We start from the raw sequence: 14,407 nt of genomic DNA, 5'->3' as shown, positions 1-14,407 counted from the left end.
AGATGGAAGATGAGGAAGAGCCAGATGGGGAAGAACAAGATGAGGAGAGAGAAGGAGATGGCAAAGGAGATGCTATGAGAAGGTGGATGAGAACCTAGAAGGGGCAGAACTAGATGAGGGGATTAAGATAGAACCTAGAGGGGACTGCAGACAAGTGTAGAGAGAAATCAGGCTAGAAATGAGCTAAATATGAGAGCAGAATAAAAGCTTGTAACTGACACAGAATAATAAAGTATATGGACTAAGGAGTTTCGTGTACATAGATTCATTTCCTATTATCAAAGATTAATTATCAGCTGGTTGTAGATTCTTCCCTGACCCTGGGAGGGGACTATCGAGGGGCTGGACCCCCATAGTCCCCGATATCAGTCTAACATTTAGAACCCTCAACGTAAGAGCAAATGAAAGAACACTTAGGGGTCCCAGAGATCAGTGTTCTAAGGTAGTTCTGGTATATAAGCACTCCGATTCCACCACTAAGTGGAGAAACCTTTTTTTAACACGTCCACATCTCCAGACCTCGGGGAGCAGGCGGCCAAGGCACCGGTGGGGCTGGGGCTGCGGCTTAGATAGAGCTCCGGTTTGACCTATCTCTCCAGTGTTTACCCGTAGGAACGTTAATTCTCTGGTGTGGAGGCACTGAATTCTTCAGTGTTGGGAGGCAGAAGCCTAGTGGTGTGTGCTTGGGTGCTGGGGGCAGCCCTCACAAGTAGATTTATGATTTCCTCACACTGCCGTAGGAGCTCACCTGCTTTTTCTCTCTCCCTGTGTACACACTTGTCCATCTGCTCTCCAACCTAAGATGAAGTAGCACAGGGCCCTCCCAGCTTGATAAGTTACCCATCTTTGGGTATTCTGTTAGCCACCTGAAAAGGGACCAGGACAGCCGTGCCCTCTGGGGAACAACACAGCCCCATGGAGAAGCGGATGCCCTGTTAGTCCCTGGGAGTACATGTAACTCAGAATTGCCCATCTTCCAGTGACTTGTAGCGAGGAAAGAGTTGGCAACTACTGGGCCAGTTTAGTTTTCCCGTCTTTCATGTGCTGTAAACAAGTAGAGATGGTTGTTGTTAATTAACGCCCAGGACACGGTGCTGAGGACACGGTCTCTGTAAAGTCAGCCTATCAGAGACCTCCTCTTGGAATCCCATCAGCAGAGAGGCTGCAGCATCTGAGCTGTGAGGCATCAGGACAGAGGGGCAGCTTCCACTTCCAGCCTCCGCACAGAGGGCCGGAGGCGGCTTCCACACGCTTATCTCGACTTCGTCATGTTGGATGACAGGCCCCTGGGGTCTGCTTCCAAGCCCAGGATCACTCCAGTTTATCTAAACTTTACACCTTGCCTTCCCCAATCTTATTATACTCATCTCTTTCAAGATGATAGAAAGACAGGCAGACAGACAGATGATAGATAGATAAATAAATGATAGATGATATAGATAGATAGATAGATAGATAGATAGATAGACAGATAGACAGACAGATGGATAGATAGATGATATATAGATAGATGATAAATAATAAAACTGAATGATAGGCAGGGAGGTACCGGTGATGACTCATATTGTACTGTTAAATGTTCAGAAACCAGGGCAAGCCAGTTGGTGTCTGTCACATTAGCAGCTTCAAATTAGCCACAGTTGAAGTATTTCCACCATGGAAGACAGTAAAGGCTACAAACCCCAAGGAGATGACTCCAAAGGCGTTTTTACTGTCTCTCCACCGAGAGCAGCTGGGGAATCCCTGCCGTCTGCATCAGCATCAGAGTTTACAACTGGGTCTTGAGAGCCTGTGCCCTGTGTTGTCTAAGATGCTGTGCCAAGTCACTCCATGGTGGAAAACAAAGATGCTCTCAGGGAAAACAATGATGGACTACAGGCCAACAGGGATGGACCTGCTCTCTACCTGTCACGGATGTGGGAAGAGTGTAGAGAAAACAGTGATGGACTACAGGCCAACAGACATGGACCTGTTCTCTACCTGTCACGGACGTGGGAAGAATGTAGGGAAAACAGTGATGGACTATAGGCCAACAGGGATGGACCTGCTCTCTACCTGTCACAGATGTGGGAAGAGTGTAGGGAAAACAGTAATGGACTACAGGCCAACAGGCATGGTCCTGCTCTCTACCTGTCATGGATGTGGGAAGAGTGTAGGGAAAACAGTGATGGACTACAGGCCAACAGGCATGGACCTGCTCTCTACCTGTCACGGATGTGGGAAGAGTGTTGGCTTTTTTCAGCTGTTCTCTGCGCTGGAGCCTGGACACTGCCGTTTCAGGCTTTTTCTCTTCTGACGGAGTGGCGGACTTGTGCAGGGAACCAGCTCTGCTTACTCGGCTGCTTCCAGGCTGTGGGCTGACACTGACCTGCGTTGGGAATGACAGGGAAAGCATGTCTTCAGTGCATGACCTCTCAGCGCCCCAGCGAGGGGCTGGGCTGTACCTGTGAGCAGTGCGTTCAAGACAGGCCTCCAGTGAAGGCTCAGGGCCATGTACCCAGGATGGGAAGTTACTTTCCAGGAAGAGCCCCATCAAGATGATCATAAAGTTAGGTCATGGAACAAGGCTCCTGATACGCTCCGCCCACTGCACAAACTCACTTCCACATCTCCCACATATTGTAATTTCCCTTCTCCAAGACGGACACAGTCTAAGATCCTGTCGGATGTCTAAGACCAGGGACAGAGCTGATCCCTGATTGTTCTGTTTCATCCTTACCTTAGATTTCCATCACTTTGGCTTGTGATTCTTTTTCTTTCCTTAGTAAGTCAAGAGCTCAGGAAGTACTTTATAGTTTCTTGGCATATGTTAATCTCCACTATCATTACAATCACACCTTGGTGACATTCTTAAGTAAAACAGGATGAACACAGACACTGGAACCCTGTGACAGTGGATCTAACAACCGAAATGGCCATCAGGTGATTGATTACCTGGTGGTTGGCATATATGGTGTAGATACACCGGACAAAGAGTATTCATGCCTCATGGAGTAGAACAAGAGATTTCGTCACACAAAATGGCAATCTCAACCTATGAATTGTTACCCCTGGAATTTTCCACTTCATATTTCTAGATCATGGTTGACCCTCAAGTCATCGAAACCAGGGAGAGTGGAACCTCAGATCGGTGGGCAGGGGCACACTGTAACCGTCGCGTGTGAGTTGCTGCGGTAAATACAGACATTTTAGGTTCTGCCAAAGAAGGTTCGCCTAGAAGCCTAGTAAAACCAAATGAAATTTAACAGTTGATGCTGGAAAACGCTTTCCCTGATTTAAAGGTGGTCAATTTACTCACTTCGCTGCCCTTTCTAAACAGCCCCTCCCTCCAGTTGGCATCTTAAAAATGTATCCCGTGACTCAGACGCGAGCTAGGCACAGGGTGGCAACGCTGGAAACCGAGCGGGCTACTCACAGTGTCTTTGGAGAGCTTCTCGGCCTGTTTGGCCTCCCGGGCCTGCTTCCTCTCCTCTCGGGTTACCTGCTGCTCACGAAACCCCTTCTGCTTCTGCAGCGCCAACGTTATCCACAGCGGCTGAGCAGTTTCAACTTTCTCTGCTAATCTGGAGCCGTCTAGAGAGTACCTGCTCTGAAGCACGGGTTTCTCTACGGAGCGAAAAAAGGTGACGTTCACCGTGACCAGCAGGTGACTTAGCTTCTCATCCCCTAAGACTGTGAAATAATTACTGATAGGCTTCTGGCATCGATGCTCGTGCCCAAGAGATCCCACCGGGTAGGAGGTAACATCTTTGACTAACAGGAAAATGGGCATTTTTTTCCTCTCTAGAAGTGGAACCTACTTTACAAGAAAATAAGATCTCCAAAGTGATTAAAAACCCATGTTTGCAGGAGACCCAGGTAGTACGTGGTTCGCTGCTTCGGTGAGATTTGCTTTTAGCAACGGAAGGAAGCACTCTTCTCAATACCGTATACGGAACCCCAGTGTTTGGAGAACAAAAAACAAGCAAACAAACAACAACAAAACAGTGGTGCTGTGGACTTGAGGCAGCTGCTGAGGACAAGGCTTCCAGGAATAGAGTGAGAACCCCATGACTGTGAACAGCTGCCTACATTTGAAAGTTGGTCTATACTAAACAAGTATCATGTCCAAGGATCATGAGTTCAAGGCCACCCTGGGCTATATAGCAAGACCTTGTCTCAATAAACAAAATTTTAAATGCAAAGAGATCCTTGTGTTTAGAATAGTACTTGGCCTATACTAAACACTTTAAAAAAGAGAACTGTAATTATTATTTTTACCTACAAGGCAAAAGTCACCTTTCTTTTCCCTTAAGTAAAGATCACGTACTTTCAGAGAGAACTGTATTGGATTATTTACTATCTCAAAAGAAAAGGGCTTACTATAGCCCCGTTCCTTAGAAATCTAATAGAACTTCACACCCAGAATCTTACCACCAGGGCACTCAGTCAGATGGACTTTGTATTACACTCTGGGATGAAGAGAAAGACCAAACAGAAGAAAACAACCTGGAATCAGGAATTTAAGCCCAAATGGGGCACGTTCTGTTTTTTCTTTTCTTTTCCTTTTACAGTGATGGAGAACTGTAGACTCCAGCATACGTCAACCACAGTCAAAGAGAAGATATGGCCAGGGACGAAACTAACGGGACAGATGTTCATTGACCAGGCTTTGGCACAACTAGGACACAGTAAAGAAAGGGGAACCCAAGTTCTGAGAGAGGTGCTCTTAGAAGCAGGATATGGGGTCAGTTCTAGTTATAAACAGCTGAGTCCACTCCAAGGGGAGGCCAGTGTCTGAAACACATATCATGTCTTTACTCTAGGATCACTCTGGGTACATTGCCATTATTTATGAAGCTGCTGGGCAGAGTCTTGCCATGTCTATGCAAGGCATCAAAGATGGTAAAGCCATCCATGCCAAAGACCTGACCAGCATTCACACTCTATGATGGGGGAATTCAGACTCTACAATGTTTGTGTCTTGCTGTCTATTTCCTAAAAACAAACAGAAAATAAGAAGACAAATTGTTTCTAGAGGGAAAAAAGAAGGAAGTCTGTATTTCCTGAGAACTGCAGTTTGCGTAGACTAGTCTGGGGTTGTGGATCGTGTTTTATAAGACTGATGTACTACCCACTGCACTAATGAGCTACCTTGGACCAGATTCTAAAAGACTAAGTATAAGGCTTATTAGGTCTGGCTCACAGGACCATAAACAGGACATTAAAATTGGATTCCTGTTTGAGCCTCAGCCAAGGATTTTCCCAAAGCTTGTGACAAAATCATTGCCACGAAGTCACATATTCCAAAGTACAGGACCACCTTCTATGGTCTGGCCGATGAAACCGCCGACAGCCACCACCAGGACATGGAAAAACTGAGGTGGTAGCTGAAGACTAGAGTTTGTTTTGGATATCCCACTGTCCTTGCATAGCCTCTAGAAGACAGGCCCCTTTGTTAGCCAGTGGTCTTCAAAATTGGTTGAATGCCCTAGAGAATGTGTAAGACATTCATAAGGGTGAAGAAATTATGAAAATTTCAATTTGTCACTTTTAAAGATTTATTTTATTTTGAAGTGTGTGTGTGTGTGTGTGTGTGTATGCCCACAGAAGTCAGAGGCACTGGATCCTCCTGGAGCTGGAATTATAAGCAGTTGTGAACTGCCCAATGTGGGTGCTTCAACCCAACTCTGGTCCTTGTAACCGTGGTATGAGAGTTTAATCACTGAGCCAGCTTTGGCTGAACTGGAACTGGCTATGTAGATCAAGCTGGTCTCTAACTCACAGAGATCTGTCTGCCACTCGTTCCCAAGGACTGGGATCAAAAGCATGTGCCACCATGCCCAGCCTATTTAATTTGGGGTCTGACAATCTCAAATCTGACTTCCAGGGAAGAAACTGGGGCGGTAATAGTTTTGGAGAGAAAATTACAACAATCGAAGAGATCTCTCTAAGAGGATCTTTTCTTCATGGGGGAGGAATGAGGCTTGAGAGAGCAAGGCTGAGTTAGAGGGACTGCAAATACCTCAAAAGCTAACGACACAAAAGTTAAAGTCAAAACGAAAAACGAGCTCATCCATCAAATAGCAGTCACCACCAGAAAGAATCTACAGGCTACACTCAAGGGGTCATGCCCATCTGGGAAAACCAGTGAAGCAAACGGGTCATTTAGAGAGGACTTGTCTTTTGGGCTGAACACCATCTTCTGGTAATTCACCAAAATGAAAAACAAGGGTAGAGAGGTGGCGCACCCTATATACATTCTCTGGGCCATTTAGAAAACATGGAGTTGTTCCTTTGGCCACATCTGTAGGATGGGTGATACGGTAGACATCAAGGGGATGGATAATGTTAAAAAGGAATGCCCTGTAAGGTATCATAGCAAAACTACAAGAGTCTACACTATTACTCTTCATGATGTTGGCACTGTTGAAAACAAGAAAATTGAAGGTAAGATTATTTTTTTCCCCAGAGACAGGGTTTCTCTTTGTAGACCTGGCTGTCCTGGAACTCACTCTTGGAGACCAGGCTGGCCTCAGACTTACAGAGATCCGTCTACTTCTGCCTCCTGAGTGCTGGCATTAAAGGTGTACTTCACGAAGCCTGGCTAAGGGCAAGATTCTTATCAAGAGAATTAATGTGCATATTGAGAACATTAAGCATCTAAGACTAGAGATTGGCTTCCTGAAATGGGTAAAAGAAAACAACATGGAGAAGAAAGGTACTAAAGAGAAAGGTACTGGTTCAATGGAGTGCGAGCCTGCCACAGCCAGAGAGGCCGACTTTGTCAGAACTAAAGGAAATGACCTCGGGGCTGCTGGGACCCATCCTTAGGGATGCGTGGCTGAAGAGATGACACCACCAAACCTCTAAAGTGGAGAAAGAAGAATGAAAAGGACTTGTTGAGATCATGCTCTGCCTTGCTCTAAGTGACTCCATATTGAGTACACAATGGCTCTCCATCTGTGCCTTGTCCCAGGTGACTCCATTTCACAAGCAGTGTTGGGCTCCATTTTGAGTGCAAATGCAGAAGCAGAAATGCTCTGCATCTCACGCATTTGGAGGTTGCTTGTCCAGCACTACCCACTAGGCAGACTGACACACTCATTCCTGAAAGTAAAAAGAACCACCTGGTAACTCACCACAGTGGTGCTGGCTAGTCTTAGGTCAATTTCACACACAAACCAGAGTTACCTGCAAGGAGGGAACTTCAATTGAGGAAATGCCTCTGTAATATCCAGCTGTAAGGTATTTTCTTAATTAGTGATTGATGGGGGAGGGCCCAGCCCGTTGTGCGTGGTGTCATCCCTGGGCTGATGGTCCTGGGTTCTACAAGAAAGCAGGCTGAGCAAGCCAGAAGGAGAAAGCCAGGAAGCAGCACTCCTCCACGGCCTCTGTATCAGCTCCTGCCTAAAGGGTCCTGCCCTGTTTGAGTTCCTGTCCTGACTTCCTTCAATAATGAACAGCAACATGGGAGTGTAAGCCAAATATTGGTCATGGTGTTTCATCACAGCAATAGAAACCCCGATTAAGAGAACAGTAGACTGGGAACAGATGGGCACACAGGCATATTCAAATCATTTTAGAAAGACTAAGACTAAGGGTTTATAGAACACACTACATGGGAGAAGGATGCAGCCCGCTCACCTGTACCCCATAAAGACACCAAACCCTTTCCATGGCTCCATGGTACTTCACCTCCAGCTGGACTCAATACTAAGACCTGAGGCTTGTTTAGCACGGAATTCCTGCTTCCCTGGCTCTGTGCGGTTCTCTCTCCCTCCACCCCCCCCCACCCCGTGTGTGTGTGTGTGTGTGTGTGTGTGTGTGTGTGTGTGTGTGTGTGTTTCCAAGACTTTATTTTACGTGTATGGATGTTTTCACCTGCACATATGCAAGTGTGCTGCCGTGTGCCTGGTGTCCAGGAAGGCCAGAAGAGGGTGCTGGATCCCCTGGAACTGAAGTTATGGAGAGGTGTGAGAGTTGTGCCATTCTGGGAATCAAACCACGGTCCTCTGTAAGAGCAACGAGTGCTCTTAACCACTGAGTCATCTCTCCAGCCCCTCCTCCTGGGTTTATTATTGTTTTCTTCTCTGCTTACTCGTGTGTTTACTGTATGTATGAGGTGTAATGTGTGGTATGAGATTTAATATTAGTAATTAAGATTGGGATAAAGGAACTTGGTTTGCCAATGGCCAAGGAAAACAGACTACTTGGCAAATGGTTAACAATAAAACAGATATAGCTTGTGAATTAATTGTTATTTCATCAACTCTGACATCGCAGAAAGACATCATCATGTCCACCTACGGTTTCTGGCACGGCACACTCACGGCAGTACCGCAGTACTCCAGGGCTTCCATAACGGGAGACAAGTAACCAATCCAACACTCCTCAAGGAAGAAACACCCCCCCCCCCCTCAAACCTAAACACTTAAAAAGGGAAACTTCATGGCCACGACCCAGACTTTGTCTGTAGAAAGATTAGGTGAACACTCTAACAAAGCACAAGAGCTAATTCAGCAGACTATCTGGCCACCTCACGTCTAGTATGAAGAGGCAGTCAGAGCCAAGGATTGCTCTGACATTTCTTTCTTTTCAAGACAGGGGTGTAGTCGTGGCTGTCCTGGAACTCAGGCTGTAGACCAGGCTGGCCTTGAACTCAGAGATCCGCTTGCCCCTGCCTCTCAAGTGCTGGGATTAAAGGCCCCACTACTGGAAGTCTGCAGTAGGAGAAGGTTGTTCAGTGCATTTTACATAACATAGCGAAGCTCTAGGGTCCCGCCCTCCGTCCCTCCCTCCCCCCTCCCCCCTGAAGCTCCTCCCCCCCAAGGCAGTCTCTGGTCTAGAAAACACTACTTTTGATCACCTCTACAGACCTGCTCAAAATGGTTAATGCTATCTGTGTTAACTGGGGCTACATTTCAATCCCAAAGGATGTTAAAATGTAAAGGGACTGATTTGGGGCCAACTTGTTTCTAAATTGAGGTGTTCCCAGAGCTAGTTCCCGGGGCACCCTCTCAATTCGCTCTCCACCGAATGAAGCTGGGCATTCAAACTGCAGCCACATACCTTTTCTTCCTGTTTCAGGAGTTAGGGAAGGTCTCTCTTGCTGGCTGGCTGGCAGAGGCGGGGAAGCGGGTTTCTTTTCTGGCACCTCTTCCTCATCCCTCTTCTGCCCCTTCGGCTCCTCTGGCAGGGATGGTGAGGGTGGCTGGTTATCACTGCTCTCCTGGCTCTCTCTGCTCTCCTTGCAAGCCTCACTCGGCTGGGAATCCACCTTCCCAGCCCGCCTAGCAAGCAGCTCTACCAAGTGGGGTCTGCTCAGTTTGGAGAGTGGGGAGGACGGTGGGGTCTGGCTGGCGGGCTTGGGAGCCAGGGCCGGCTTCTGCATTGGTGGCGTTCTGCTTGCTGCCTTGTCCTGCTCTGGAGCTGGGGTCTGGCTACTGGCTGGTGGTAGCCCCGGCTGGGCTACAGCAACCGAGCGACCGACAGAAGGGCTTTCGGCAGAGTCCCTCCGAGGGGCTAGGGCTGGCTTTTTCTCCTGGGGAAGGGATGCGCCATGCTTGAGGGTCACCGCTTCGGGCTCTTTCTCTCCAGGGTCACTCCCGGCTGCGGGGGTGCCACCATCCACAGGGTCTCCCGTGCTGCTGTGCCTCTTTTTCTTCTTCTGTTCGGCCTGTTGGTCACAGTGGAAGCGCAAGGAGTAGTTGGTCCTTCTCAGTTTAATTCCAAAGGGCGAGGCCTTCTCCTCACCTCCCGGCATCACAGTGTCTGGCTTTCCTGCGTCACTCGTGGTCTCGCTGTCCAAAGTGGTCGTGGACTCTGTGCGGGAAGCAGCTTTCTGCGGAGAAGGCAGGCCTGGAACGAGGAAGGATGGAAGGTCTTTGGCAAATTTGCATCCGTCGGTGGTGTCTGGGGGCTCCTGGCTCACCTCTGGCTTCTCCAGGCTCTTCCGAGGCTCGGGAGCCGCGGCAGGCGGAGGCTGGGGTGCTGTCTCTTCGCCCGGTGCTGGCCCCGGCTTTTTCCTTATGCTTTCACCGTCCAAGCTCTGTTTGGAGGTCTCTGGCCCGCCGTCCGAGAACTTCTGCCAGGCCGACATGATGGAGAACTTGGCGTTGCCCGGCGGCGTCCTGCGCACGTTCCCTCGGGAATCGCTCCGAGCTCGGGGAGCGGGCTCGTCCCCGGCGGCTCTGGCCGGCTCTCTGTCACCACGCTGGTCACCCTCCGTGTTCTTCAGGATCCTGGATCGAATGGAAGCCCACTCGGCTAGCGCGCCGGCGTTGCTCGGCGCCTCCGGGGGAGGCCTGGCTTTGCCGCCACCGGCCCTGGGCTCCACCGTGGGGACGTCCACCGGGCGCTTTTCTTCCGACAGGCCCAGGAGGGACTTGCAGGCCGTGTCCTTGATCTGGCTCAGGTTGACGGCCGGGCCGCAGAGCTGCGCTCCGGTGACCAGGATGGCCGTGTGGGGGATGCTCAGCGCCGAGGGCAGGGCGTGCGGGGCGCCACCGCGGGCCACAGGCGGTTCCTGGGCCACTGGGGCCAGGCTCGCCGCCGCGTCCTTGGCGGGTGTCACCGGGCTCAGGTTGACTTTGGGGAAGAGGATCTGCCTACCCCCGGAGGACACCTGGAACGTGTAGGGCCGGGGCATGGTCTGCCGCTCGTCCACCTCCTGCCAGCGGAGCTCCTCCACCTTCCGGTCGTTATCTGCAGCGACAGCTTCGTTCTTGTCCTCCGAGGCCGGCGTTCCGCCCATCTGCCCCTCTTGCGGCAGGGGGATGTCTGTCTGGGTGGCTTCTCTCCCTTCCACGTCTACACCACCGGACTCCGCGTCCGGGTCTCCTCTCTGCCCTGCCGGCTCGCTGGCCACCTTGGCCTCTTCCGTGTGCTCCTGGGCCATCTCTTTCTGCCCCGCGCATTCCGGGGTTTCTTGTTCCTCTGGCTTCTCAAGGTCCTGCTGCTGCAGTGGGCTTTGCTGATCAGCCTCGTCTGCTAGCCCAGGCTGGCTCTCTCCTTCCGGGCTCTGTGGGCCCTCGTCCATTTCCCGCCCTTTCAGCTCTTCTGTGCGTTTGGCCTCCTCCTCCTGCCTCGGTTCCTGCAGCATCCTCCTGGCTTCCTCCTCCTGAGCACGCTGCCTCTCGGCCTCGAGCTGCCTCAGTTCTTCCTGCAGCCTCTCGGCTTCGCGCTGCCTGAGTTCCTCCTGCCTCTCAGCCTCGCGCTGCCTCAGTTTCTCCTCCTGCCTCTGGGCCTCGAGCTGCCTCAGTTTCTCCTCCTGCCTCTGGGCCTCGAGCTGCCTCAGCTCCTCTTCTTGCCTCTGGGCCTCGAGCTGCCTCAGCTCCTCTTCCTGCCTCTGGGCATCCCGCTGCCTCAGTTTCTCCGCCTGCCTCTCGGCCTCACGCTGTCTCAGTTCCTCCTCCTGCAGCTCAGCCTCGCGCTGCCTCAGTTTCTCCTCCTGCCTCTGGGCCTCACGCTGCCTCAGTTCCTCCTCCTGCCTCTGGGCCTCTTCCTGCTCACGCCTGCGCTCTTCCGCCTCCAGGCACCCGGGGTCATCGGCTTCCTCCGGCTCTTGCTCTGCACAACCCTGCTCCTCCAGGGCAGACGGCCGCCCTTCCCCGGGACGAGCCTTCCCTGCCTCTAGCTGCACGTCGGCCTGCTCGCCTTCCTCCTCCTCCTCCTCCTCCAGCAGCTCCTGCCTCAGGCTCTCCTCCCAAAGCCGCCTCTCCAGCGCCTGCCGCCTCTGCTCTTCCAGGCGCCTCTTCTCCGCGGCTTCGGCTTTTTGCCGTTTGCACTTGGCTTCAAGTTCCCGCCAATACTCTTCCTGGAGTCTTTTCTCTTCGTGGGAATCCTGAGGCTCTGGCTCCTCTTCATGCCAGATGTGCTTGTCTTCTCCTGGCTGCCCGTTCTGGTCCAGGGAAGACTGACTCTCAAAGCTGCCTGACTCGTTCTGACGATCCTGATTTTTTAAAAAAAAGCAGAATCAGCCTTTCCCCACATGACCCCGACTCTTCCCTGTCACCGTGCAGGTGGTCCTCTTAATGGCAAGAGGGCAGGTATTCCCCAGTACAGACACAGCGGTGCCGGCAGCTGCCCATGATGGCTGAGCCTCGTTGTCAACCTGACTGGACTTAGAATCACCACGGAAACACACCTTTGGCTGTTTCCAGAACGGCCTGACTGAGGTAGGAAGACCTGGCCTGAGTGTGGGTGGCGCCATCCTAAGGGCTGGGGTCCTGGTAGGAGTCACAAGGAGAAAGAGGAGGAAGCGAGCTGAGCGCTAACGTTTATCTCTGCTTCCCGTGTATGCCAAGTGACTACTGGCTCGCACTGCTGCGGCCATGATTTCTGGAACATGATCGGCCATGATTTCTGGAACATGATCAACCCTACCCAAACTGTGGGCAAAATCAACCCTTCCCTAAGTGGACTTTTGTTGGATATTTTGTCACAGAAATGGGAGCAGCAACTAAATTCCCTTTATCAAAAGTCCTGCTCCCATCGTTTCAGTTGCCCAAGGACAACTGAACACTGAATCTCCAGAAATAATTAATACGCTCTAAATGACTTAGTACAGTATGTCATTATGATTGTTCTAATTGATTATTGTTGTAAATCTTTGTATCATCCCTAATTAGGAGTTAAACTTTATCATAAGTATGTATACATTTATATTAAGCATGGGATAAAACAGTATATACAGGGCATTCACTGGGGGGTCTTAAAAATGTGCTCCTTCCCAGGTGAATTCAGGCACTGGTCATACAAAGGAAGAGGGAAGAGAGGAAAGAATATTTTTTGTTTTGCCCTCTAGGCCCCTTCATTTGCTGTTTCCAAAATTATTTTTCTTAGTATGAACTAACAAGAGGAAAAAACAATAACCCAAAGGACGGCATTTCGAAGATGAGAAAAAAACAAGATTTGGATTTGGATTTCCTTATTGTCTCCTGAAGCTTGTGACTTGGAAGCCCGCCCTAGAAAACCTCGGCTAAGCCCAGCTGGCCTGCTTTTCTGCTCCCAAAACAAACAGGCATCTGGTACCCTCTACAGGCAACGCCCTGAGGTCCTCCAGCCTTGGGCCATGGAGGGTATGCAGACCTCTTCATCCCTGTTCACTGCTGGACACTCAAGCTCCTGATCGGGAGAGACCTACAATTTACTACGGCTCTGCCCCCGCCCAGCCCCGCCCCGGGGGGCAGCATCAGTGCCCGGCGGCGAGCACGGCTGATGAGACAGGCTCCTACGCACCTGGGCAAGCCACCTGTGCTTCCTTGAGACCCGCTGGTTTTTCGGCTTCACCGAGAGTTTGTGCTTGGCTGCACTGTTGTCCAGGCGCGCGATGGCCAGGGGGATGGCGTCGAGGTTGACACTTTCAATGGTGCCCGCGGAAGAGAAGTGCCGCTTGGGCCGGGAGGGTTTGACTGGCACAACCTACGGTCCGGATTCGGATAGAAAGGTCAGCGCGGATCGGAACACAACGAACAGGGAATCCCACAACAACGGCACTGCCCACTGGGTTCTGTTCGCCCAGCCTAGCCCAAGGAAGGGATGTAGTTTCCATGAGAGTCAACGTCAGCCCACAATACAGAATTCTGAAACGCACAGCCAGTTCCCACCTAGCTTCTGAGGGGGGAGGAAGCCAAGGGTTTCTTTGGCTTGCAGGGGATGAAGAGTGACTCAGAGGCAGACCAGAGACACAGGAGAGGGGAATCAGCTGTAGAGAGCGGCGGGCCTTGCCTGTGTCCTGCCCCTGCGTCCTGCCCCTGCTTGACATCCTGCAAGTGTCCTCCATGTCCATTGCTGGTCCATGCTGCACCTGGTCTGGGCTTTGAACCATCAGCCAGTAGCTGCACACATTTCTCCTCTAGCTTCTCCATGCACGATGGCTGTTGTCTGCTCTGGATTCTGTCACAGGGGCTTGCTCCTTAGCCTCTGACTGCCTTGGTGGTTTCAATGAGAATGTTCCCCCATAGTCTGAGATGTTTGAATATTTGGTCCTGAGATGGCGGTGCCATATGGGTAAGTTTGGGAGGTGTGGCCTCACTGGAGGAAGTGTGTTTCAGAATACACAAAATAGACTCAGGGCCATTCCCAGTGTACTCTGTTCCTTTGCTTGTGGGTCAAGCTTTGAGCCCTCGGCTTCCTGCCCTAGACATTCCACCTCCTCTCCATCGTCACAGACTTAACCCTCTGGAACTGTCAGCTCACAGAAACTCCTGCTTCTATAAGCTGCTTTGGCCATGGTATTTTATCAAACAATAATATAATATAAACTCTGACACTTCTCCCTTGATCAGGGTCACCAGGACCAGGAAACAGTGCATACAGGGACCAGGTGCAGGGGAGCCATCTGGGCATGCCTGAGGAAGTCAACGCTTCCTCAGCAGGTAATAGATGCCAAGGATGCTGTGGCGGTGCAGGCACACCAGGCCCT

The 14,407-nt window shown here is 50.9% G+C and overlaps 1 protein-coding gene across 4 annotated transcripts in view; it reads right to left on the bottom strand.

Annotated features, from left to right (window-relative positions):
- Cracd (capping protein inhibiting regulator of actin dynamics) overlaps window positions 1-14,407 on the bottom strand; it is a 115,538-nt gene that overhangs the window by 2,173 nt on the left and 98,958 nt on the right. For all 4 annotated transcript variants that reach the window (XM_059276048.1, XM_059276047.1, XM_059276044.1 and 1 more), the window contains 4 exons: window positions 13,222-13,404; window positions 9,052-11,932; window positions 3,416-3,606; window positions 2,206-2,368 (listed from right to left, as the gene is read on the bottom strand). In XM_059276048.1, coding sequence (XP_059132031.1) covers window positions 2,206-2,368; window positions 3,416-3,606; window positions 9,052-11,932; window positions 13,222-13,404 — 3,418 coding nt within the window. The remainder of the gene's footprint in view (window positions 1-2,205; window positions 2,369-3,415; window positions 3,607-9,051; window positions 11,933-13,221; window positions 13,405-14,407) is intronic.

This window comes from Peromyscus eremicus, chromosome 10, assembly GCF_949786415.1.
Source record: "Peromyscus eremicus chromosome 10, PerEre_H2_v1, whole genome shotgun sequence".
NCBI lineage: Eukaryota > Metazoa > Chordata > Mammalia > Rodentia > Cricetidae > Peromyscus > Peromyscus eremicus.
Note: the sequence above shows the minus strand (reverse complement) of the source record. Positions and strands in the feature narration are given on the sequence as shown.